Raw genomic sequence first — 25,850 nt, 5'->3', positions numbered from 1 at the left:
TTTATATCCAGATTTGTCTGCAGACCTTGATGCAACAAGCATGAACAGCAAGAGCTACATACAACAAATTAGCAATCCCACCCCTCTCCTCGTCAGCGTGGCAGCAGAGATGGCCCTGTTACAGCTTGCAGGAATTCCAGTCTACCCTTTGTAGTCTGTCATGGAGTGCTTCCAGGACTTACCATGGAGTCGAGATTAACCTCCTTCAGTAACTGCTGATGGTCAAGATGTTGAGTTCTTTAGTGGATTAGCTAGTTTAATTAAGTTGGAAGAGAGTTGTTAGTTTTCACTTCAGTTTTAAACAAGCCAGGAGAAAAAGCCTATGACAAGCTATAGGCTTGATTCAAAGAAGCAGAAAGGGCAGATGTGAAGTGATTCAGAATCACTTGTCAGATTTTGGAGACAGTCCTTAGAAAGAGTCTCTTCATTCCATTTCTTCAGCTACAGAAGACGTGGAGTGTGCACTGGAAGAGTATTTTGCTACTGGGTGTTCCAAGATTTCTAGAGTGGGGGCCTGATGCTTTTCCGCTGCAGGAGTTTGAGTGTTGGTGGGTGAAAAATGGGAGGGGGTGGGGGGAGAAGTAAAGCTGTAGGTATTCGGTAGTCTAAGCTCACTCGTCAGCAGGATTTCCAGAACTCTGAACCACAAAAGGATTTCATGTTTGGGATTTTCACCTCCTTAGCTCAGTCCCTTAGTTGTGATACCTCATATAGGTATGCGCCAAGCAGCTTCACTCCCTGGATGTAGTTATACCTGGGGAGAAGAGTTCTGTGCATTAGTCTGATCTGGTCTGGTCTCTTGTGAGTGCCCACGGACATTCTGCCTGCATCAACAGTGTGAGAGAAGTTATGTGAAGAGGAAGCTAGCAAGACTGTAGAATTGCAAGCGACTGTATGCAGTGAGCATTTAGTACACAGAGGTACATAGCCAGTCACAGCTCCTCTACAGAAGGAACAATATAAATCTTTCAGAGAGAAAAGAGATTGCAACCAGCGCCACAGGTAACTACTGGTGCATTTCAAGGCTTGTACAGTAACAAGCAGAGCTGTGCAAATAGCTGCTTTTTTTTGGTATGGTTGCAATTCCAAAACTACACTTGACCAAACCAATGAAATGTTTTGTTCAACCCGAAACATTTTGATTTGGGGGCATTTAATATTTTTGTTTTAAAATAAAATTGAAGGAAAACACAAAGTGAAAAATTGAAGTGCTTTGGCTGTTGCTAAATTTGCATTTTTGGTCAAAAAATTTCACCCAGTTTGTCCAGACACCCCGGTGTCCCTTACCTGTTCAGTTTCTCATTTTGAGAATGGGCACCATCATCTGCAGCTCCAACAGGAAGCAGCATTACATTTTTGCCTGTTGCCTCTTGGAAGGTGAGAGTGACAGGAATGCTTCCTCCCTCTCTCGTCAAGTCTGGCTCTACTCCAAAGACTAAAAAATAGTTTGTGTCAGTTTTCCTGAGTTAGTGCATCTTCCCCAGCATGTTTTCTTTGGGATCCCTAAAGATGGCAGGTGATCTAGTAAGGACTCGGAAGGGCAGATTTGACCCACTGGTGGCAAATGTTTGCTGCTATCAGGAGGACCTATATGGGTGCAACCAAAGGTAGAACTGGCTTCCTGATCCCAACTTCTAGAGCTTAATGCACAAAAACATTAAGTGCATTAAGTAATGGACTGGTTTTAGTATGATGCTAAGGGAAAACACTTCCTATTGAACCACTACTTGCTGCAGCACCTTGGCTTTTCATCCTAGTATCGACCAAATATGACCGTGTACATCTTGGTATTACACCTGCATAGCTCCATGCTTACCAGCCATACTGTATGTACAATCCTGACATCTTGCTGCTACATTGATCTCGCTAGTACCAGCACTAAATGGTGATATCAACATTTGATGTGTCAGAACAGGCTAGACGTAAATTCCCAAGTTTTAATTCCACTGACCTGTCCTCATTGCTCTTCTGCCAGCCATGTAGTGGGGATGATTGAAGTCTGACACCCAAGGTTTTCCACCATGGCCCATGTATACTTTGAACTTATTGGGACTTTGCAGCTCAGCAAATTTCTTGGTGAGGTAATCCTGAACCTTTGGTACCAAAGGATTGAGCAATTAGAAGTCTAGGATTAACACATTCAGAAGTGTCATACAAGTTCCTGTTGGGTTGTCTTACTAGATAGACAGGTTGTAAGTGAAGCTAACGTAGCAGGAAAGGTCTGCCTGGAGGCTGTTATTGTAACAAACGCCAAGCAGGGACAGTGTCTTCCTGGATATTGGAAGCACCTTGCGGGCAGTACTAGAATTATAAAGAGCCAATTAACAGGTCACAAATCTAGACTAGCAAGAGGCCAACTTCCAGAACAAAAAGAAGTCTTAGCTAGTTTAAGAGTCGGCTAGATTGCCGTTAGAATTATAGTACACGCAGAAGCCCCAGATCAGCTTGGAACCCTACACGGTGCTAGGTACTGCACAGAGACAACCCCTACCTCAAGGAGCTCCTCATATGATGGCCAGATCTTCAGAAAAGCTCAGCACCCACCTGCTTGGTGGTTCTCAGTGGGGGTTTCTGGGTGCTGAGCTATTGAAAGTCTGACCCTGAAAGTTGCCACACCCTGTAAGATCCAACCTTAAATTGAAAGCTCACTAAGCCAACTCCAGAAGTTATTCACCTTCAGTGGATGTCAACCCACTAGGTATCAGATTTATGCAAGTGAGGCTTTCAAGCAGTGCATAATGCATGCTGGAGTTAGTTAATAACTTAAAACAATAAATACCTATTTATCACAGCTGGACTAAGACACCAACACCATATCAAAAACTTCAGTTTATGGTCGTGTCAGAGCTAAGATGCATCCTACATCTGCTGGATCCAAATAAAGGTCTTGGAGGTAAAGGACAGCAAAGAAGACAGAACTGCTGCTGTGGTTGCAGGGTTTTAACATGGTTCCACCCATGTACAAGGGTGGAAGTGGGAATTTTTTTTAAAAAGCAAAGATTCAGCCATTCCCAACTTATACCTACCTGGTTGGCAACATCTTCAGGAGTCATGTCTGGCACTAGCCTGATTGAGAATTTGCCAGTTACTTTCCTTGGAATCACAGTCTTGGCTCCTGATGCAGAGAAGGCTCCTTCAATTCCGTGGAGAGATAAGGATGGGTATCTCCACCTGTGCATTAGGATATCTTTCTGCAGAAGAATGGAAAAATTATTAAAGTTACTTATAGCCATAATTTCAAAACCAAAAGTAGTTACCAAGGCGGGCAAGACAACCTGCATTAAACCATGTCGGTCTGGTTCAAGCATAGATAGCAACTGAAGCAGCAATTTGCACAAGATTTCCGTATACAGTATCTGAATTAGTCCTCTCCAAAAGAGATCATCAGTTAATTCCTACCCTGAAAATTCAGTTTAGGCCTGATAAAAGCAGTCTTGAAAGGAGACGTTTGCCCAGTGGTGGGGCAACAGCTCTTCTCAATAAGTTCCATACAATGTGCAACATGGGGACTGCCACTTAATCAAAAATTCATCTTGAAACCGCATTTACCTAGGATTTCTGACTGGCTAAGGTGCTCAGATAGTAGGAAAAGCTTTGCCAAGTGATTTGATTCTTCCTTCATACCTAATCTGGAAACAGTTGGTGATGTGTAGAACGGCCAGTGAAGCATAGGGTCAGCCTGGGAAGTCAGTTTTGTCATCAGTATTTGACAGACCAGCATTTTTTTGGGGTGGGAGGTGGGGGAGGGGGTGCAGAGTGCAAAATTTGTGGGAAAGGATTATACAAGGCTGAGAAAGCAATGTTCTGCCTTTTAGGATCAGAGATGAATAGGCATAGGAAACTTTGTGTACGTTCAACTTGCAGACCTGTAATCCTCTTGTACCTTACTACACGTGAACAGCATGTAGAGGAATTCTGTGTTGTTTTGGAGTGGTCCCACAATTCCTGTGGAGATGTTATGCATAGGAAGTTCAGACTTAGCAAGCTTGTGTCTAAAGTTTGAGAGTCTGGTGACATGTTAAGAACTAGCTATGGGACTTTGTCAGATTATGCAGTCATGCCAACAGTAATCAGCATTGGAAGAGCACCAACATTTATTAGTTGCATCTGAGATAGTAGTGTTTTCTCTACCTATTAAATGTAGAGGAATAGGATATTCATTCACCTTTTAAGAGTGATTATTTTATCTACAACACCCTTCCATCTCTATCCAGGCTCAATGGAGTAAGGATGCAGATTGCCTTCTCATTGGCTCTCTCACACAGGACATTTGGGGAAGTGAAACTGCTGCTAGGAGACATTAGATCTAAGAATGTGTAAAGGAAAGACACTTAGGAACCTAGACTAACCTAGTTAGCCAAGATCAGTGCTCTTCTTAGGGAGACTTTGAATATTACCTTAACATAAGGTACATCAAGACTGAGGTGTTTCAGGTCATCTTGAAAACTAGTGTAAGCCATACACTAGAAAAGTCTGATATGTGTTTGTACTATGGTGATAGTGTGTTACTGTAGGTAACAATCCTGCAGTGGGATGAGCTATTTTATACAACAGGAAGAGACTTCCATGGGAGATACATGCTATCTACCCTTTGGGATAGGTTTTACAGCAAAACCAGAAGCCAGTTTTTCCCAGTTCACTACAAATGCAGCACATACTAGCATGTAGCAGCAGGAGCTTTGTGCTGAAGTCAAGATATTCTGCCGATGGAAAAAAAAACTAATTCAGTGCCAAATTTGTCTATTGAGGCAGCTGTAAGTGTCCCTCACAGATGCAGTGAACGTTTCAGTCTAGAATACCTTGAATTTGTACAGCAGAAAGAGGAATTTGACGTGGGGACAGAAAAAAGAAAGAAAGAGGCACTGTACCTTTGTGTCATGCAGTAGTTTTGTTGCTCCCACATCTTTTGCATATTCCTTCAGGTCAAAGTCAATCTTCTGATACAACTCCAGCTCCTCATCAGTGAGTGGCACCACTGCTTCATTAATGCCAGGAATGAGGATTTCCCCCCTCTTATTCAGAAGAGAGCCTGCAAAAGAAAATCCTGTAAGATCAGTGTCTGAAACCAGACTAAAGTACCACTCTTCAGAGAGTGTTGCTTCCATGTTACTGTTAAAAACTGAAACCCATGTCATTTGAAATCTTGCTTTCTTTAAAGACTTTGTCAGGAGACAGAAAGGAAGAAATGCAGTACTAGAGACACAGGTTAGAGGCTACTCCTGAGGACTAGTTAACCCACTGAAAGCCTTCTCTATATACCATAAATAGGGTAGCTACAACTGCGTACAACCCAATTAAGGGATACTTGGCAATTCTTCAGGTCAGCTCTAGTTGTGAAGTGACTCATACAATAGGTATAGTCAAGACCTGCATTTCCTTGCATTATAAACCTCTTTGTCAGACTGTTTGAAATCAGGTTCTTCCATGGAGAGTTGTATATTATGTTTTATAAGATGGCTGGCAGGGAAGCAGCCATTTATGGACAAGTGAGCTCCAGGACCATAAGTCAACATCTTCCTCAGCTTTCCCTAAAAACCTTGATGAAAAAACATCAACACAACTCCTCCTTCCTCAGATGGGTATTTCAGCGTCCAGGGCATTTTGCCTGCAGTTTCTCCTGCCTGTCTCTCCTGGAAAGCCACCATTTCAGTGGGGTTGGCTAATTTTAAAGTCAGTCAGATAGTGCCCAGTAAATTTTACATTGGAACACTTTACAGTGTAAATTAATAGTTTTAACTTTAACTGAAGAGCTTCTTTACTATGCATTATATGTAGGACAGTTACTCAAGCATGGACTGGGCAACATTGATGCTGTAACATAAAAGGCAAATATGTTTCTCTTACCCATCAGAGCAATGAGATCAGTCATGGCCTCATGTACTGAGCCACCATAAACTCCAGAGTGAAGGTCTTTGTCACTGCATTCCACCTGGTTTGACGCAAACAAGCTTGTAATCAGACAGACATTAGTTTCGTCAGTGTTTTTAATAACCCCTCAATGGCCTATACCCCTAGTAAAGGTCAGCAAACACACAGAGGTAACAGTGCTATACTGCAAGCATCTGGAGCGGAGAGACAGTTTATTATTTGAGTGTGATAGCAGCAAGAGGCCTCCACCAGGACTGGGGCCATGTTGTGCCAGAAATTGTACAAGTGTAGCATGGGACATTTCCTAGTCCAAAGGCCTTACAATCCGATTCAATGCCATAAGTCTACAGTACTTACAAAAACATCTGCCATGTTGTTCAACCTATATCTTAGCTCACTTACAGGACGTCAGTTGCCTAGATTAAAAGATCCATGCTACAACTTGGCACTAGGGATGTTTGAATCATTGCTAATGTCAGCAAAATATCCTGTACAACAGTTTTAGAGGTACACCCTCCTCCCAAAGTTTGACAGTTGTTCATGGGGAGTTGGGGGGGTGAGGGGTGCTATGCTTGGGGCATACCGGAATAGAGCTAGTTATATCATACTGGAAGACAATTGCTCATCTTAAAAATAAAAAAAAGAGTAGATCAGCAATGGATATTAATGCCAAGAATTAAAAATGACAGCTCTTTAAACAAAAAGGAGATTAGATTCAGTTTGTGAGCAACAGGATTTTAAAATACAGAAATGAAGGGTTTACTCTTCAGGACTTTACCTCTATGAAAAAGTAGCAGATTCCCCTGAGGCCATATGTAATACAGGGCTTCTTCTTGCCTAGCCAGTAGTTGTCAGAGATGCAAACATAGTCCACATCTTTGAAGAAAGTGTCTTTTTGAGCAAAAATCAGTTCATCTAGGCCTTCAGAGCCAGACTCCTCCATGCCTTCCAGACAGAACTTGATGTTCACTGGGATTTCCTTTGGAGTGAAACAAGCATGGAAACATTCAACATTGCTCAGATACCAGTTCATGCAGATTTGTTAGGTGTGCTTGCGATTATAGTTCCACGACAAACACTAGTGTAACTTTAGGAAGTGCTTACAGTTCTACTGATGCAAAGTCCTTATTATCAGCAAAAGCTCAGCACACAGTTCCCAAGACGACAGGCCAGACTTGCTACGTTCTATTTGAAGAATATTTTCACTGTTAGGGTGGGATTCACAAGGGGGACTTAAGCATTGCAGCACCTAACTTTTAGGCACCCTCCTGCTTAGTGGAATTCACAACCCTGAAACAGAAACTCAGGCTGCCCATAGGATGCATAGGGAGAGGTATGTGCCAAAGGGGATTCATGAATGCTGTGCAGAAAGCCAAATAAGCTAGCCAGTAGAAACTGCTGAGTAGAGAGGTGTGGCCAAAGCCCTGCTCCTCAAAGGGAGTTAGGCCCATAGCACTAGGTCTGAAGTATGCGCTTCCCTCCACTCAGGATTCACTCCTGGAGAGAGATGCCTAAACCAGGTCAGTCCTTTTTCAAAGGGGTACTGGTGGGGATACCAGCAGCCCTCAGTGGTTGAGTATTCATCCAGGATCTGGGTTTGAATCCTCACTTTGCCTGATGTGGAGCAGGGATTTGAACTCAGGTCTCCCACCTCCCAGGCGAGAGTCCTGACCACTACAGAGTCACTTACTCTCTGGACCAGTTTGTGTTTATTTTACAGTGGAACAAGCTCCAACAGAAGAGAATGAGATGCCTGCCCCACAATTCCCCCATAGTCCAGTGGATAGGAGGTCTTCTGGAATGTGGGAGGTTCAAGTCCCTGATCCACCTCAGGTGGAATCTGAGCCCTGGGTCTCACACAGCCCAGAGAAGTGCTCTGACCCCTGGCCTGAGGGATATAAGGGCACCCCCTGCTCCTTTTGTCTGGTTGTGGTGTGCTCAGAGAGTACCCACTGGATCAAGTCCCAAAGGCAAGACAGACAGCCTAATCTGTGATCCCTATCAGAGCTTGGGTATCAGACACATGAGCTGCTGGTCAGTATCAGGTCTTGGGCAGCACTGGCCCAGCCCAGGTGCTGAAATGTAGGTACCTTTGTGAATTTGTTGGTGGAAACTTATGTGTCTTGGGACTTTAGCTGCTGCTTGACTCTGTAGGTAACCAAGCAGGGGGTTGGTAATGCCAGTGGTGCCTAACTGTTGTATTCAGGCACCTCTGTCCCCCTTGCAACTTCTGTGGTCCCTTTTGTGCTTGTTTTAAGAGCTAGTTGCTTTTTCAGCAGTTATGCTTACCATTCTTTCCCACAGAAACATATCCTATCTTCCCCATCCATGATCTTAGTTACATTTTGTGTAATTCATTGTGTTAGAATTATGAAGAGGATTTTGGCATTAAATTAGCTTTCAACAAGAGTAGTTGTATATATACACACCTCTAGTTGTATGTACTATTTTAAATAAATAGTTTAGTCAGTCACTCATCCACATTGCTACAGGTAGAGAAATGGAGGCAGAGGGATAGAGTTTGCCAAAGACATCAGACCCCAGATCTCCCAGGCAGATGTTATTAGCATAAGAGAAGCCCATAGAGACTGCCTACTACTGAGAGGAGAACAGTTCAATCTACTCATAATTCCTTTGAAAACAGAGGCAGCTGGTACCAAAGTGTTATTTAAAGAAGGATGATGATGATGATTGCATGTAAGGAACATGCAGTGAGCTTTACTAAAAAGAAAAAACAGACATGTCACTTCTCAGAGCGTCAGCTTTATTGTGCTACTATAATATAGAGGTTGTTGAGGCTCAGTAGTGATTTTCAATAGGCAAGTTGAACTACATTTCTGATCATATTCCTATTTCAAGTTAATGATCTTCCTAAACTTGGCAGAGTTGCCAATTCAGAGGCAATCTCAACTCATCTGCCTCTCCCAGCCTCAAATTGCAGCGTCAGTTTTACTCCTCAGAGTCAAACTTTGTTAAAAATCAGAGCAGAGCAGGTTTTGACAAAAAGCCCTTAGTGGACCTGGCTAGGCTTGACTGATTCTCCTGCAAGAGGTTTCAGCATTTTTTTTCCCCCCCCATTTGTCTCATTCCGGGTTTGGCTAATAAGAAACACGGAGGGAGTAAGACTAACCAGTGTCCTAATTGCTGCTCAGAAAGACACAAAGCTGACCTGTCAATGAACGAGTTATGCTAGAGCTAAATTGAGCAATTAGAATAGAACGTACACCTACACAAAATGACAGTACTAATTTAATCTCAGACTGATACCATTACTGTATCATTCACTAGACTTTTGACTAATCTGTGGCTAGGATAACCTTTGAACTGCCTTATACTAACAAGCTGAGTTTAGCAGAATATACTCTAGGTACAATACCTGTTTAGTTTGTTGATAAGCTTCTAGGGCATTCAGCCAGGCAAGCACTGGACCTTTGTCATCTGTTGACCCTCGCCCGTACAGTTTTCCTACAGCAGCCAGATACAGGGAGAAGAACGTCGGTATGAAGTCTTGTGCATACAGCTCGTCCCAGATATACTTTAACCCACACAGGCAAGCCTTAATATGCTAGCAATATGCTGCTCACATCAGACATTCTTAGCACTAGTGTCTTCAGCTTTGCCTCAGATTCTGCCAGTGTCACTTGATGCTTTAGGCTCAGAGTTGTGGCCTAGCATCAGGTTTGACAGAAACTGAAGTTTTCCACTGGGAAAAAAAAAAAAAAAAAAAATCTTTACAAGATCGAAAACTCATTTTCATGAAAATTCAGCAGAAAAAAGCATGGCTGGAGAACATTTAAGTGATCAAGTCACACGAGCTCTAAATTGACTTTAGGGCCACGTCCCTGCTATTTCCTCCACAGCCAAGTACAGACTGTCAGACAGCGAAACTAGTACTACCAGGAAAGTATTCTAAATCCCAGGTACCAAAGGACTCTGATCTACTAGAGAAAGATAAGAACTGGTGGCTGGAAGCTGATGCCAGACAAATTCAAATGAGAATTAAGGCACGTTTTTAAACTAGTGAGAATAATTAACAACTGGAACAAGGTACCAAGAGAAGGGGTGGATTCTCCTTGAAGTCATTAAAATCAAGAGTGGATGCCTTTCTGGAAGATATGCTTTAGTCTAACAAGTTATTGAGTTCAACACAGGGCCTAGTAACAGAGAGAAATCCAATGGCCTGTGATATACAGGAGGTCAAAATAGATAATTTAAATGATCCCTTCTGAGCTTAAAAATCTGTAGCTTGGCATAGAATTTCTTCCCCTCCCCCACAAACATATATTCAGAAATATGGGTATTCTGCAGGGTACTGCTTTTTAAAATCATTTAGCGTTTAAAGAGGTATTTTGTAGACCAGGTTCACCTTCAGACCAAGGAATAGAATATACTAGGTGTATACCATTAAAATTTTGCTAGCAAAATAAATGTATAGTCCAGAAATATACTTTAATTAGTGCTTTCCTACATAGTTCAACTTCCAATCTCTGATATGATTGTATAAATTGAACACAGACTGACAGCAAGAACAACTACAGCTAGACTGCATTTGAAGTCTCAGCCTTGTACATTTAGGAGTCTAATCAAGCATTTGGTGCTATTTCAGAGGTGGGCAGACTGTGGCCCACAAGACTGTCCTGCCCAGCCCCTGAGCTCCTGGCTGGGGATGCTAGCCCCCTGGATCCTCCCCCGCTGTCCCCCCTCCCCTGCAGCCTCAGCGCGACGTGACGCAACGCCAGCACTCTGGCCTGCTCCTGCCGGGCAGTGCAGCTGGCTCTGGCCAGGCGGCAGGGCTTTGCTGCTCTGAGCAGCATGGTAAAGGGGGGGGTTGGATAAGGGACAAAGGGTCCTGGGGGGCAGGGAGCGGTTGGATGGGGCAAAGGGGCAGTCAGGGGGGTTTGGATAGGTGTGGGAGTCCTGGGGGGGCCTCTTTGAGGGTAGGAGTGTGAATAGGGGTCGGTGCAGTCAGGGGACAAGGAGCATTGGATGGGTTGGGGGTTCGGGGGGGGGGAGGGGGGAAAGGTGTGTCAGGCTCTTTGGGGAGGCACAGCCTTCCCTACCCGGCCCTCCATACAGTTTCGCAATGCTGATGTGGCCCTTGGGCCAAAAAGTTTGCCCACCCCTGTCCTAGCCGCTGTGAAAGCTGCATTCCTTCCTGGCATGGCAGCGGTCGTGGACTTCCCCCCAAAGAAAGTGGGGTGAAAGAACCACTTTGAAAGATGGAGCAAGCAGAAGCCTGGGCATGAGCAGGTGTAAGAACAAGGGGGTCTAGAGCCCGTGTAGGTTATAGGAGATGGGCCAGGGCTGTGGCACAGGTCAGGAATGGAGCTAAAACAGTGTTTGGTCTCATATAATAGAGCCAAACTGGTTTATATCAAGATTGGGCCACTAATAAGATTGTAAGTGGGGAGTATAGTTTGGTTGCTGTGGATGGGCCCTTGAGAAGCACTCACTCTCCTGTCCCTCCTGCTGTACCCAGATGGGTAGTTGCATGCCCCATCCCACACCAGAATGTAAAGGATGAGGCTGCTGGCTTCAGCAGAGTCCAAGGTTCATCAAGGCTCGGCTGAGGTTGTGAGGAGAATTGTTGATTTAGCACTTCCAACAGAAAAGCTGACAAGTGGCATTGGGGAAAAAACGGAAAGGAACCTTTTGGGCAGAGGTGGGCAAGCTATGGCCTGCGGGACCATCCTGTCCGGCCCCTGAGCTCCCAGCCAGGGATGCTAGCCCCCAGCCCCCGCTGTCCCACCTCCCCTGTAGCTATGCCACCGAGCAGGCAGTGCAGCTTGCACCCGCCCACCTCCCAGGCTTTCTAATAAGCTTATCCTGCCGCTCTGAGCGGCACGGTAAGGGGGCAGGAAGTGGGAGGGGGCAGAGGCCAGGCTGTTTGCGGAGGCACAGCCTTCCCTACCCAGCCCTCCATACCGTTTTGCAACCCTGATGTGGCCTTTGGGCCAAAAAGTTTGCCCACCCCTGTGCTATTTTATGAAAATGATCCTTTAGCCTAACACATACTTTCTCTCTCTAAACATAGGTAATAGTTGAAGGCAAAGTTTTACACTGTTTTTGCTTCATTGAAATATTTAGAAGACTTGAAGGTTGTTAATAAAGTTTTAAATGAATAGGCACCTCTTTAAGCACTATGAGCTCAGTCCTGGAGTCTAACCAAGTTGTGCTCAGCAGGAGACCCAAGAGTAAGAGGTGTCTATATGCTGCCTTTATGCATCTTCCATCCTTACAAACCTAAGGCCAGCCTGGGCTGGTTCAGGAACCAGAACAGAGCGGTCTCAGGACTCCTAGATACGTTACACTGGGAGGACTGCCCGATTGCAGCAGAGCTCTGGCTATGTCCCCTACGTGGCAAGGCAAGGCAAGGCAGGACAGGGCAGAACCAGTTCCAGCAAGTCTCAGGTTTCATTACACTAGAGGAACCATCAGCCCTTGTTATGCAGCTTTACTACCCCCTTTGTGCTGCTCCAGTGGCACAGTGGGGCCAAAAATAAGGACACACTCCATGCAGCCCTTTGCTCTAACTACCAGCAATGATTTAGACAGACTTACTATACAAGGTCAAGTCCAAATTACTCCAGCACATGAAGCTGGCTAACACCAAGTGATCATCAAAAAGCGATAAGAGGCTTAAGTAGCCTGTTTGCAAGGCACTGATTGTTAGCTTTGATGCATCTGCATCAAGATCAATTTAAACTAATGTAGCCTATCTTTCCAATAGATTTTGTCATACAGCCTTTGAATCTCAGGACCATAAAAATAGCTTGTGATCTGCTGAAACATGGGGAGGGACCATCGTAGCAGGGCAGGCGTTAAAGAATCAGGAGAGAGGGAGAAAGTATTTTCAGCACGCTTTACTATTGGTGGCTGTGGGTGAGATCTTGCAACTACTCCTGCTCACAAAGAGGTGTGGCCCTCATCCCTATAGCCCTTTGATGCCAGTCTGTCCAGGGGGAAAAATTCCCCTGGGCACAGGTTTTGTACAAGACAGCTTGCAGTCTTCTGTGATGCCACCTAGTGCAGTGGCCAAACCCCACCTAGCTAAGCCGAAGCAGATGCCAGAATGGCCATTCTGGCTTGTGCTGCAAGGCACAGGGCAGCCCAGGGAAGCTGCTGTAACCATGGCATAGGGGACTGTTTAAGTTCTGCCAGAAGTGGTTTTGGTGCCCGCTGCAGCCCAGAATCCCAGGGTCAAAGGTGATGCAGAGCTACTTGCCTTGCTCTGGCCTGCTAGTTTTGACAGCACAAGAATTCAGCCCTAGCGAACAACTGCTTATGACCAGTGAGTTACCATGGAAACCGATGGCAAATTCAACACCGCCATTTCACTGTGGGTATGAACACTACTTGGACTGTCCGAGAGGGAAGAAAACACGTCGAACTTGGAAATTGGAGGGTTCACATTTTCCCCCTTACTTCAAGGGCAGGGCTTGTTTACCATTTTGTTCTTAACACTTTTAGAGGAAGGTTTGAAAATTAGTGCTGCAAGCTCTTCCATTCTCCACCCCTCCCCACAGGAGAGATCGTCCCAGTTTAAGAGAACACTTGTTGGACTCTTCCCAGGAAGTCTATAGCGCTTACCATCTCTTTCTACCAAGGTGAAGGGTTCACTGTCCCAGCCATCGTCCAGGGCTGCAGGTTGGACATCCAGATGCCCATAAACACACACCGTTTTCTTTTGTGGATCTGAGCCAAGTTTGCCGAGAATAATTGGAGGTAGTGGGATCTCTGATCCATCAGGGAGCTAGAAATAAGAGGAATTTCAGCATAGGATACATTTTAATAGAGGAGAGGATAAAGTACTTAGAAGCACAGTTTTTAGATCCTTAATTTGGCTTTGTAGAGTAATTAAACACCAATGCATGCACACTTGGTTTTGTTAAAAACAATGTATGCTTTGAGTAGTTTTGACTGACTCTTTCCCCGCAAGTTTTTGACAAACTAAGCACTCCAGCACTGTGCAGGTGAGAGAGAATCAGTGATTTTACAAGCCACGTGCAAGTAGCAAAACACTGACATGGTCTAAGCTACAGTGGACAGTGAAGTTAATACTATCAAAACGATCACGTGGCTACAATTCAAAATAGGACCAGTTTAGCCAGGTAAACTGCATCACAAGCCAGTTACAAAACCATGGCTGTACATGTAGTAGAGGCCGAGCCTAAAAACACAGTAAGATATTTGTTGAAGCGTTAGCCAACATGCCATGTGTTTACTGTACCACATCAAATAAGGAGATTAAATATTTATAGGAAACCAAACACTTTTGAGGCGGTCTTAAAATACGTGTTCAAATGCACTTCAGTGGAGAACTGAATACAGCAGCCTGTAGTTTTATATTCACTGGATGAAATTCCAACAGTCAATTTAACACTCAGTAAACTCCTCAGGTGAGCAGGTTTTTTGTGGGGCCAGAAGTTTAAAATAATTGCTTTGCATCACGTCAAGAAATTCAGGACGGATGCTTCACTTTCAGTGCAGCTTCACCATATCCTTCATTTGGCTGGAATTAAGCAACAGGAGACCTCTGAAGCCAAATCCTATTCCTTCAGTCATTTTTGGTACTGCTTATGTGTAATAAGCATAATGAGGCTAGGGATGGTGCTATTTAGAGAAATAAATTTATAGCATCATGTTCTTTCAGGGATCTTTAGGTTTGGAAGGCCTCCATTAACAAATATTTAACTTTTGATTAGTCACCTCACTATCTGGAACAAACTTTAAATTCCCTTTAAGATTAAGGAACTAGATTTTAATCTAGATAAAAAGAAAATAGGGCAAGGATCATTCTTTAGACTATGTATGAGGAAGAGCAATTTATAAGGGACTATGCATGACCAAAGCAGCCACAGTTATGTTGGAATGGTCTGTGCAGTTCCAAAAACCTAGGCATAATTTAGTTACAAGCCAAAGTACTTTTAACTTTTACCAAGGAAGTCATGTGCATTGTAAGTATAAGGGAAAATATGCACACACTCGGCTGTGCCGTTTTCCTGGTAACTGCAGTTTACCAGTTTAATATGAGAAATATGGTTAGTGTTGCTTTAGCTGCATCCAGCCCTGCCTGGACTGGACGTAGCATATTCTAAATTAAAGGTTCTGAGAGAAGAGGAACAAGATTTTAAACCTAGAAGATCCAGTTAGTGAGAGAACCTGTCAGAATAGCATCTTCTAGTCGCTTATGGAAGCAGCAGTATGTGTGAAAGCCAACATTTAAGGTCTGCTGGCCTGGATTTAAGTTGTGTGGTCACACATGTTGTAACATATTGCTTGTACGGTGACTCTCTTCACATTCAGTTGTTCCCAATATATCCCAGACTCTTGTTACTACGGTGCTTCAGAGAAAATCCCAGCTCACAGAACATTTAAAGTTGTAGCACGGATTCCCACCATACCTAATTCAGGGATCAGGTCTGGGATCTGAAGTGGACTAGTTCTCAGCAGCTGAGCAAGTTAGTGTTAACAAGAGGCTTCAGACTGGGGAGTAGGAGAAATATGAGCCTGCTCCCATTTGGGCAACTGCTGGTCACCCACATATAGGCTGCAGCCTATAGTTAGTTGCTTTGTCAGGAATCTAACTGGCATGCAGGATGTAAGTATTCTGCTTGAGAATTATTTTCTAGTAATGGGGTAGCAGCTAGGTGAGCATCTCTTCATACCTTTTGGGTGCCAATATTCATCAGTTGAGTTGTGCCACCCAGCCGCTCAATGTCCTTGGCAGCAACTTCCATCATTCGTTTGATTTCATCCCTCTTCTCGGGCCATGCTGACACACTCTGGATTGCCACCCATTGGGCCAGCCGCTAATTTATAGGGGAAAAAGGTTTGAGTGGTTTTACAGCATTTGTGTGCAATCCAGATTGTTCAGAGTAGCTGATGAAAGACACTTTAGAAATACGTTACTTAATGTGCAAAAAAACCCTCAAAACCCTGATATTAACCCTTTGCTGACTCTGGCCTTCTCTGTTTTAAGAGGGTTAGTAATATACGATGGCTGCTATAATTGGAAAAGCTTCCTGTAGAGCTGGCTTTTGAAGAACACCCCACCCCTCAATCACATACAGTAGCAAGAGGAGGAAGGTGTTAACTCTTTCCTGACTTAGTACTAGGTTGTAAATGCACTACAGCAAAAACATGCTGTACCTCAAGTCTATACAAGGTCTTTCTACCAGTGGTGCTTTGTTTCAACATCTAGTGCCAGCTATAGTTTTCTGAAAGATTAGTCCTTCGCCTTACCACCAGAGGGCCCAGGAATACAACCTTGGGCACCTGTGCTGATTACTCCTATATTCTTATAGACACAAGAGCTACACAACATTTAAGCACTATATTGCAGTTAAGTCCCTCCAGAGTTTTAGATAAGAGAATTGCAATACAATCCTCATTTAGTAACATGTGAAGATCTAGCATGCAACAGCCTGTTTTCTACTGTCCAGATATTCCCAGAGTGATCAGACACATGTCAAAGGCATTAGCTAATGGGATGTTTGGTAATGCAGCGATATTTCTAGTTTCTCCATATTTACTGAAGTAAGAGAAAGACTGTCAGCAGCACAGGACTGGAATCTAGGAACTACTAAATCCTAATCCTGGCTCTGACACCAACTCCCTCTAGGCCTTGTTCACAGCGAGTTGTCCATTTTCCCCCACTGTAAAAGCATTTACCTTGTAGCTCTGCTGTGAAATTCAGTTGCAATTTATGACGCACTTTGAAAATTATTGGTTTTAGTATAAAATTCTCCTACTTGTTCACTAGAAGTTTAGACATTTTACTATAATAGGGTAATATACAATTATATTTAAAATTATGCTGTTTACAGTCTCTCCAACCATAAGTTACATGCCACTTAAATCACTGGGAAACCAATAGAACCAAAGGATACAAATCACGAAGCTGACCTTTAATCAGTCTCACCTGTTGAGATGCTTTTCAATTTCATACAAATTTATTTGTCCTGTATTACAGTAGAACTAAGTAGTTTAATAGCTGTGTGGAAGAATTCTTACCTGAACATAGAGATCCTGGTGTTCATCAATGTGCTGAAAAAGTCTTTCAAGGACAGACATTTTCTTATCAGAATGAAGTTGTTGAAAACTCTAAGAGGAAAGAGAAGTAGTTCAGAGTCTAGAGCCTTAAGCGTGATACAGCCAAGCTGGTAAAGCAGTTCAGATAAACCAACTTCCTCTTTAAAGTTTAACACTAGAGCTCCACCCTCCTTCAAAACTGCAACACAGCAAACTAGTCAAGTCCTGGGAGTTCTTGCTGTGTCAGTTCAGAGATCACATGACAGGAGAGTGCAGCTGAATGGAAGCAGATTAAATGAATTCTTAAACAAAAAAGCAGTGACAACATTGGAGACCAATACTATGAAAGCATAATTTAAATTATTTCAGCAGAATGAATGTATGCAATTGATTGAGCAGTTATCAATTTAAAGCCAACTTATTCTAGCAAGATCATGTATCTTGCTTGTTTTTTTTAAAAAAAAAACTTTAAATCTATACCTTTTTATAAAGAGACAGCAATTCCATTACAATATGTAAATATACTGTACTGGAAGTATAGCTTGAGTTGTAATTTTAATCTGAAGTATTCTTTCATAGTATTCTGTTTATTCTGCATTGGGTACCCTTTCCAAAGTTGTATTTTCGAGAATTAGACAAGGAACATAACATATTGCAAGTTTAAATGCAAGACAGCACCTAGATAGCAAATACTGTGTTACCATTTACACTACACCAACTCTTGCCCGTTCTTGTACTCCTGCAAACTACTAGAACACCTGTATTTAGGAGCGGATATCCTTTCCACTGCTTGCAAGAGAGTTAAGGAACAAGAAACATTCAGGGACAGTTAGTTTTATTATGTTTTGAAATTCTAGAAGGCTGAGTGGTCAAGAACGACCAAGAAATAGTTATTTGCTACTATCTGTGGAGTCACGGACAGGGCTGGCCCACAAACATTTTGGCACCTGAGGCAGGGAGCTCAAATGATGCCCCCATGTCCCCTCGCTTGGGTCAAAACTTTGAAAGGTCTCACTCTGCCCTCTTCCTGTTCTACTCCTCTGCTACCTACCCCAATAAAGGAGAACTTAAAATAACTGTTAAGATTTTTGAACAAGGTAACTTTCAAACGCCCGAACAGCAAATGTAACTTTTCTTGACTGCATAGTAAACACTGGCATTTTTATCTGTTTGAATAATCAAAGTGGTTCTTTCCATGCCTTCTTGGTTGCAAAGATTTGAACTGCTTCCTGAAGGTCCAGTCTGGACCAGCTCATATTCTATTGATATGGTTGCAAGGCTGACCAGCCTCTCCTGTGTTAACTTCAGCTTTGAGAAGCTGCATTCTCCACTGGCAACTGTTACAGGAAGTGTTAGAATAGAATAGTGCAGAGCAACAAAAGCATGTGGCAAGAGGAAGGCATCTTATTTGTGCACATATTCCAGAAGAGCCTTTGGAGTTGATCCTGCTGAAATGTATCTTGAAAGGGCTTTCAGTTCACCACCTAAATCACTTGCATCAATATCACACGTCATCATGTGTCACTGTCTCTAGTACTCTGCATTGCTGGTGTAGGTCTTCTTCAGGTATAGTGAGGCATTTTGGAATATCATACAACCATCCCAAATATACTGTGGTGTTCCTTGAGCTGCATGAAATGTTCAACTGACTGTATTGCACAATCTAGCACCTGGTTAAAGAATTCAACTTTGAATTGTTGTTTGGGGGTCTCTTATGGGATTATCCCATGCCTCGTAATCAAAATGTCGTCTTCTTCGGTGACTCTTATTCTTGAATGGGTGGGAAAATAGCTTCAGTGTGAAGTTCCTCTGCCAACTTCTGTGCACTCTTCAGAGCATTTTGAAATCCCACATCTGACCACTAAGACTGTAGGTATGACTTTGCTTTGTTCAGTTGTTCCATTGCTCCAGATATATCACTGTCAACACCTTGGAGTCTCTTGCTTAGAGCATTTATTTCAAACAGTGTGTCATGCCACAACACTAAGTCATACAGAAATGTGAAGTTATGTATGTTTCTGGTGATTCCATTTCCCTCTGCCACTGTTCTCTCATGAACAGTTCTGGTCACAGCATTATCCTCCATAATGGCAACTATGGCACCATCTATCTTCCCAATTTGGTGTTTGATAGGCTTTATTGCCTCCACTCAACTTTCCCCATCGTGTGGCACTCAGTGGTTTCAGTGTCAGACAGGATGTTCCCACACGTTGCTTCAAAATTTGCCATCGATGAGTTGATGCAGACAAAAATACATAGATGCTTTGCATTACATTAAAAAAATTCAGCAGCCTCACTAGAAGCTGATGCTGCACCACTAACCACCAAGTTCAATGAAGGAGAACTTCATGGGACAAAAAAAAAAAAAAAAAAAAAAAAAAAAAAACACAAAAAAACCACACACCTCAAGGGTTTAAACTGTCGGATCTGTGTCTGCACTCCTCTGTTCTTTCCTCTCATGTTGGCACCATTATTGTAGCCCTGACCTCTCATGTCAGCTATCGCAATTCCCATATCTTCCAGCTTTTTAAGCAGCACGTTTGTCATACCAGCTCCTGCAGTATCAATGTCAATAAATTCTAGAAAATGTTCTCTGACAGTCACCATTGCAGGGAAATTTTCACTAGGTTCTGTTATTACAGAATGCACCATTAAAGCCATTTGTTCCATATGGCTGATGTCACATGGGCAGTCCAGAATAACAGAGTACTATCTTGCTGACTTCAGATCTGCCACAATCTTCTGTTTGACTTCTGTTGCCAGTAACTGTATGATCTCATTTTGAATGGTTTTTCCATGGTAGTGGTGTGTGTACATTTTTTGGGTGGTGACTCTTCTTAGATGCTCCTGGAGTACAGCTTCAAACTCGGCCATCAGCTCCACAATTTTAAGGAAGTTTCTACTGTTTGGCACATACAGATGATCTGAAGAGCCACGCAGTGCTAGGTTTTGGGTAGCAAGCATTCTCACAATGGTAATGAGCCTTTTCAGAACATTTTGCCAGTAAAGAGACTCTGATGCAATCTTCTCTTGATGCTGATCATCTCTGGTGGCCTTTAACCTTAGTCTCATCTCAAGCTCTTTCCACCTATGGAATGCTCTCTGGTGATTTGCTGCCTTCTCAAGGCATGCCAGATTTCTAGCCAGATTTTTCCAGTCCTTTGTTCCTGTAGAACCCAATGTGGCTGGAACATTAGACTGGAAGAGTTTGCAACAACAGTATGCAGCATTCTGGGTTTTTGAGTACATAAGCCATGGCCTCTCCACTTTGTCACCATTGGGTATTTTATGCCAGTAATGTGTTGGATGGAAACTTCTATTTTCATTGTCTTTGGGGAACATGAAGTTTCACTTGCTGTGACTCATGCCGTACAAGGAAGTCCCTCAGGCTACTGCTCAAGTGGATCCACAGTCCTGGATCATCTAGAGTTAAGGAACTAAACTCAGCAGCAGCTGTTTCTTGTGACTCCACAACACTCTTCTCTGATCTACACTTTTCTTCAGGAATGTGCATGGTTACATCCATTTGAGATGGATGCTGCAGTAGCTCCTGTCACCTGCACGCTGACTAACCAGAAGATCAGGCATCTCCTCACCACTCACATCCTCACTGGGGCCAGAAGGCTCACCGTGAACATTTGTGTTTATGTATCTCAGGAGAGCTCCTTCCTCCTTAGTTACAAAAGCTTCCTTTTTCTGAATGCTACCCCAGAGGGGCATTTTCTTCTTTCACTCATGACTGCTGTTCCGTGCCAGCGATAGTGGCTTGCACTCAATTGAAGGGGACAAATAAGCAGGCTGGTAGCAGGGCCTGAGTGAGGGAGGATATCAGCGTCTGAAGGGCCTAACTGGCTCCTATACTTCAGTTGACTGCCTGTTCTCCTCAAGTGGGATCAGGGAAGCAGCAGGAAACAGGAAGCTCCCCGAGAAGCTGGTGTTAATCAGTCCAGGCTCCTGGGGGTGCTACAGAGGTACATAAGAGGCTCCTCCTCTTCTCTCTCCCATTAGCTCCTGCTGCTTTCTTTTATTCCCTCTCACCTTTTCTCCTGCCTGCCTGTTATGTCTCTTGTGCCCTCCTTCCTCCAGCACAGCACTCCACCATCTTTGTGCATCTAGAGCAGAGAGATTACAGATGCACCAGCAGCAGACAATTTTCTACACTCTGGGTCCTAGTGGCGCCCTCCCACAGTCTGGCACTCAGTTCGCCTCATGATAAGGCCTGCCCTCAGTTACTCAAAAGCAGTCTGCAGAGACTGACTGATCTCATCATGCTACTTAGCAAGAAGTCAGCGTATAGCCAGATGATACCATGTGACATCAGCCTTGAGTTTTATGCTTGACCAAGTTTTGTGGTGTTAGGGAGGAAGGAAGAGAATCTTTAGTCTTTTAAAGGAACTTTATTCACCTCTGCCCTACCATGGGGATAATCAGCACTTTCTCAGTAGTTAGATTTCAGAACAGTATATTCAAAATGATCTCATTCAACCCACCCAATAAATACCTCTTCTGTACAAAGAGTAAACTCTGGTGCAGTATTATGAAGATCTGACCCAAAAAATGAAAACCATTTCAGATAAGAGACTTAACCAGGAATTTCTAGCTTTTCCCCCCTGCAATAAAAATAAGCTTTACAAATACTTTGTGGGATTGCATTTATTTCCAAATATTTAGATGCCAAAGTGTGCCAGCATCAGATGCTGTCTCTAGGACAAAAAGCTGAGTACACAGTGAGCATCTACATGGTAGAAATTGGCATTTTCTGCTTGTGCAAAAAAAGTAACCAGCAAGAAAAACTTGTACTGGAGTGTCACTATGCTAATTACCCTCGCAAAAAACTCTTTGGCAGGCCCTTTTCAGCAGAAGTTTTGTGGAGTCTCTTCAGCCTTTTTCCCCCTCCACACACAGAGCTGAACGTTTATGGAACTGTTGATAGCATTCTGCTCAGCAATGAGAGAGGATGACAGCACTGCACTTTACTAAAGAGGTATATTCCAGTAAGTCAGATAACTGATCTATCCTCCTTGAGGTTGAAAGCACCGGCACCCTTAAACTGAAGTTAAGTAGAGCCCTGCAAATCTGCAGATATCTATTCATGGACCATGTTTGTGGGTCAGATGCAAATACAGATTTTGTATCTGCACGGGACTCTACAGTTAAGTCATCTAAGGGCATGGCTACACTTGCAGATGTAGAGCACTTTGAGTTAAACCAGCCTTCGGAGAGCGCAGTAGGGAAAGCGCTGCAGTCTGTCCACACTGACACTTTCAAGCACACTGGCATGGCCACATTTGTGGCACTTGCAGCAGCACTGGGAGCGATGCGCTATGGGCAGCTATCCCATCATGCAAGTGACTGCAACGTGCTTGTCAAATGTGGGGGAGGGGGTGGAGTGTGACAGGGAGTGTGTTGTGTGTATGTGGGGGGAGAGAGAGAGTGGGTTTTTGGGGTGCCGAGAGCATGTCAGCATGCTGTCTTGTAAGTTCAGACAGCAGCAGACCCCCCAGCCGCCCCTCTCTCTCACACACGCACACACACTAATGGCTTGCTTTCTCTTGGAACAGATAAGCAGTCGGCTGTCAGAAACAGAGCTTTCAAAGGGCATATCTGCATTGCTGCATTCCTGCAGTGTTTCAAAAACAAGGACAAGAGTGGCCACTTGACTTAAGGGGATTATGGGACATTTCCGGAGGCTGATCAGAGCACAATAATACAACACCTCGTTCACACTGGCGCCGCAGCACTCCAGCAGTGGAGCGGCAAATGTTATGCCACTTGCCAAGGTGGAGTACCAGCAGCGCTGTAGCCGCAGAGTCAGACCGCTCTACGTGCCTTGCCCGCGTGGACGGGTAGTGAGCTAGTGCATCTGGGGCTCCTTTATTGTGCTGTAACTTGCAAGTGTAGCCAAGCCCTAAGTTTGGAAAAAAAAAAAAAAAAAAAAACTGCTTCATAACATTCTTTCCTCACTAGAATGGGAACACACTGAGGCATGGAACTGCAGAAAGACATTTACATATTCAAACCCTAATGCCTTTCATCTGAGCATCACTCACAGCGGTGTCTTCACTGTGGTGAGTCGACTGCTGCCGCTCCCCCGTTTACTCCACCACTGCGAGAGGCGCAGGCTGAGTCCAGCAGAGCACTCGGGGGGGAAGGCGGGGGAGGGAGGGGGTTGATTTATCGCGTCTAAACTAGACGCGATAAATCGACCCCCACTGGATCAATCGCTGCCCGCCAATTTGGCAGGTAGTATAGACATACCCTGTAATGTCTTTCACCTGAGCACTCATTAATATAGTTAAACAGTTAACACTTCAGACACTATAAGAAGATGTGAAACTTAACTAAAGTCACTGAGTTTTGAGGGGGAATCTGGGATTTTCAGTACCTATGACTGAATTTGGTCAGGGCCCGGACTCTTCCAAAAAAATGCTCAAGTTCTCTAGTGACCACATATTTTCCATCTCATTCAGCATTCTTGTCCAAATAGCCAGAAACTGACTCAGCCTGGACCAGAGGGAGGAATGCCATCGACACATAACTCTTGTTCAAATCAGGATCAAATCAATTTAGCCCATCAGATATCCCAGAAAAGCCAACAAACCAAGGATGTGATAGCAACAGCCATCATCTCCAGGTGTAGTCAGTGAGCCTACTATGTGTAATCCACTATTATAATCCAGGGAGGTTGTGGAATATCCATCATTGGAGATTAAGATCAGGTTGGACAAACACCTGTCAGGATCGGTCTAGATAATACTTAATACTGCCATGAGTGCAGGGGACTGGACTAGATGACCTCTCAAGGTCCTATGATTATTCACTTGTGATTTTTCCCCTTTAAAAGGGAATTAAATGCAGAAAGTGATGTCAGTGCTCCATGGTTGAACTTTAAAAATTCTAAAAGACCTACACAATAATAAACATGGTGAGCTGTGGTTCCCATAGCAACACCAGTGGGTAAGTGGTAATGTCTAGGATACAAAGATACTAGGTGTTCAGTTCGGCAGAATTACGGTCTACAGGGGAACCATGTTTGAGTCAGCTGGTAAAAATGTAGATCTCTACCCCCCCCACCCCAGAATTGGTTTTAAGCCACACTTAAAAGTAGTACTTGATCATGCTAGCCTTGTGGGTAAGTACTGAAAGACCCATGTCTATATTCTGGAAGGAGCTTATGACTCCTGCCCCCCAGATTCCAAAGGGGATTGGCTAGTCATACCAAAGGAGACATGGCTAGAATATTAGAGTTACTGATAAGTATTACAAAGGAACCAGCTAAATACTATGAAGTACTGTCACTAATTTCTCAGATTTCTTTTTGCATGACCACTGAGATTACACGATTGCATAAGTTATGCTTTTCATAAGAGGAAGTGTGGCTTGACTGTAAAGTAGGAAAATGTGTTCTCAGCCCACAGGATGGAGCCCCAGATGACAGCACTGTTTGTGGGGGCCTATTTAATAGCACCTGCTCTAGGTTAGCTGGAAGCATTAGACCTATTGACAGCCAAAGTCATTATATTGTCTGCTATTTTTTGCCACCACCTCTTTCGTTTAGATGGGGAAAACTGCCCTTTGATCTACAAATAATGCACTGCAGAGATGACATCCTATTGACCAGCTTCCTGAAATGAAAGGCAGGAAAGGGTGAGTTTCTTGCAGCTACAGACGCAGACATGGTGCATCATATGGTGACCAGTTTCCACGGTCAGTCAGTGCAAGCCACAGGCTAGAGAACTGGACATGAGGGCCAAGGCTAGATAGTGGGTCAGGACATTGAGTTCCCCAGGTTTCCTTCACCAGACCGTTTAACCACTGGCAGGGTCTGGGTATTTAAGACGCAGCGGTTGGAGGAGACAGCACCCCCCGGCCAGGACGAAGTGGCAGGCACGTCATGTCCCAGTGTGGCCCGTATCCCCACCCACGTCGAGAGCCTCCGTCTGCGGGCGCGGATTGCGGCTGGGAGGACGGGTTAAAACGGCCCGGTCCCTGCTCTCCGAACAAGAGACGCGGACTTGGGGAAGGGCAAAGAACCTGCTTACGGCCCATGCATCTCAGAGAGGGATGCCGTCAGAGTCATGCGCAGCATGGCAGGGGGAATCCCCACCAAACACACACATCCCCACCCTACTCACCACCAAGCGGAGCGGGGCAGGTCTCCATCTGCGAGGCCGCAGGCCGCCACGCACCAGCGACCGGCAGCCGCGGGACAGAATCAGCGCCGCGGCCATGAGTGACACGGCTTTCCCGTCAGCTGCTGCAGCAGCTTACTCCCAGCAGCACCAGGGGGGATTTGTCTGCCCCCTCCCCGCCATCTGGCCGCCCGGAGAATCATGGGGAAACAGAGCCTGAGCAAACTTTGCCAGACCGGGTGCAAAGTGACCACCAAAGCCCCGAGCTAGGGCGGACCCCGCAACTAACAGGCGGAGACAGGGAGCCCCATTCCACCCTGGCGTGGGGCTGCCACTTACCCGGAGCGACCTCACCACGTGGCACCAGGCTATCTCAGCAGAACTAGAGCCTTTCAGAACCTTGCGGCCAGCTGCAGTTTAAATCCCCCCGTGAGCCCGCCCCTTTGGAACGCCGCGAGCCCCAATCAGCGCAGGGCAGAAGCAAGAAGAACTAGGAACACGTCAGAAAGGAAGGGGGCGTGGTTATCTCCCGGGTGGGGCAGGGCAACGGGATTCACAGAGAGCTGCAGGTTTAGGGCGAAAGGAGGGAGCTGGACTGGGGCTGCGGCTCTCTAGTGACTCCTCTGGTGGCTCCTTCCAGCGGAAGCCACAGCCAGGGACCCGGGGATACTGGGAGGGGATCCTGGAGAACGGGAGGGAGGAGAATGTAAATTAATGAGGAAAGGGTTCAGCTTGTCCCCTGCTGAGCACAATCTTCCCTGGAGTCTTCTGCTGGTATTGGACAGGGCCCCGGAATTCTCAACCCCAAGTGATCAC

General features: G+C 44.6%; 1 protein-coding gene across 2 annotated transcripts; it reads right to left on the bottom strand.

Annotated features, from left to right (window-relative positions):
- Nucleotides 1-475: 475 nt before the first annotated feature.
- On the bottom strand, nucleotides 476-25,520 carry CNDP2 (carnosine dipeptidase 2). Of its 2 annotated transcripts, none has more exons than XM_027834845.3 (12): nucleotides 25,374-25,520; nucleotides 16,885-16,974; nucleotides 15,537-15,680; nucleotides 13,459-13,621; nucleotides 9,245-9,333; nucleotides 6,647-6,847; nucleotides 5,845-5,929; nucleotides 4,869-5,029; nucleotides 3,027-3,191; nucleotides 1,952-2,093; nucleotides 1,288-1,435; nucleotides 476-754 (listed from the first exon to the last, which is right to left on the bottom strand). In XM_027834845.3, exons 2-12 carry the CDS (start codon nucleotides 16,942-16,944, stop codon nucleotides 685-687), a joined length of 1,428 nt encoding a protein of 475 aa, XP_027690646.1. In that variant the 5' UTR covers nucleotides 16,945-16,974; nucleotides 25,374-25,520; the 3' UTR covers nucleotides 476-684. The 2 variants fall into 2 exon arrangements, with proteins under 2 accessions (XP_027690646.1, XP_037748858.1); XM_037892930.2 differs by having other exon boundaries at nucleotides 25,038-25,407.
- Between the last annotated feature and the right edge of the window lie 330 nt (nucleotides 25,521-25,850).

The sequence above is a fragment of the Chelonia mydas genome, chromosome 2, assembly GCF_015237465.2.
Source record: "Chelonia mydas isolate rCheMyd1 chromosome 2, rCheMyd1.pri.v2, whole genome shotgun sequence".
Taxonomy (NCBI): Eukaryota; Metazoa; Chordata; order Testudines; family Cheloniidae; genus Chelonia; species Chelonia mydas.
This window is presented reverse-complemented; position numbering and strand designations above follow the sequence as displayed.

Excerpts from the sequence above, each read along its gene's own strand:
- CNDP2 (XM_037892930.2), bottom strand. The coding sequence starts at position 25,133 with ATGGCCGCGGCGCTGATTCTGTCCCGCGGCTGCCGGTCGCTGGTGCGT. Across the intron at positions 16,975-25,037 it reads CTGCCCCGCTCCGCTTGGTG|AGTTTTCAACAACTTCATTC; the intron begins GTGAGTAGGGTG and ends CTTTCCTCTTAG. Across the intron at positions 5,030-5,844 it reads TGATCTCATTGCTCTGATGG|GCTCTCTTCTGAATAAGAGG; the intron begins GTAAGAGAAACA and ends TTTCTTTTGCAG.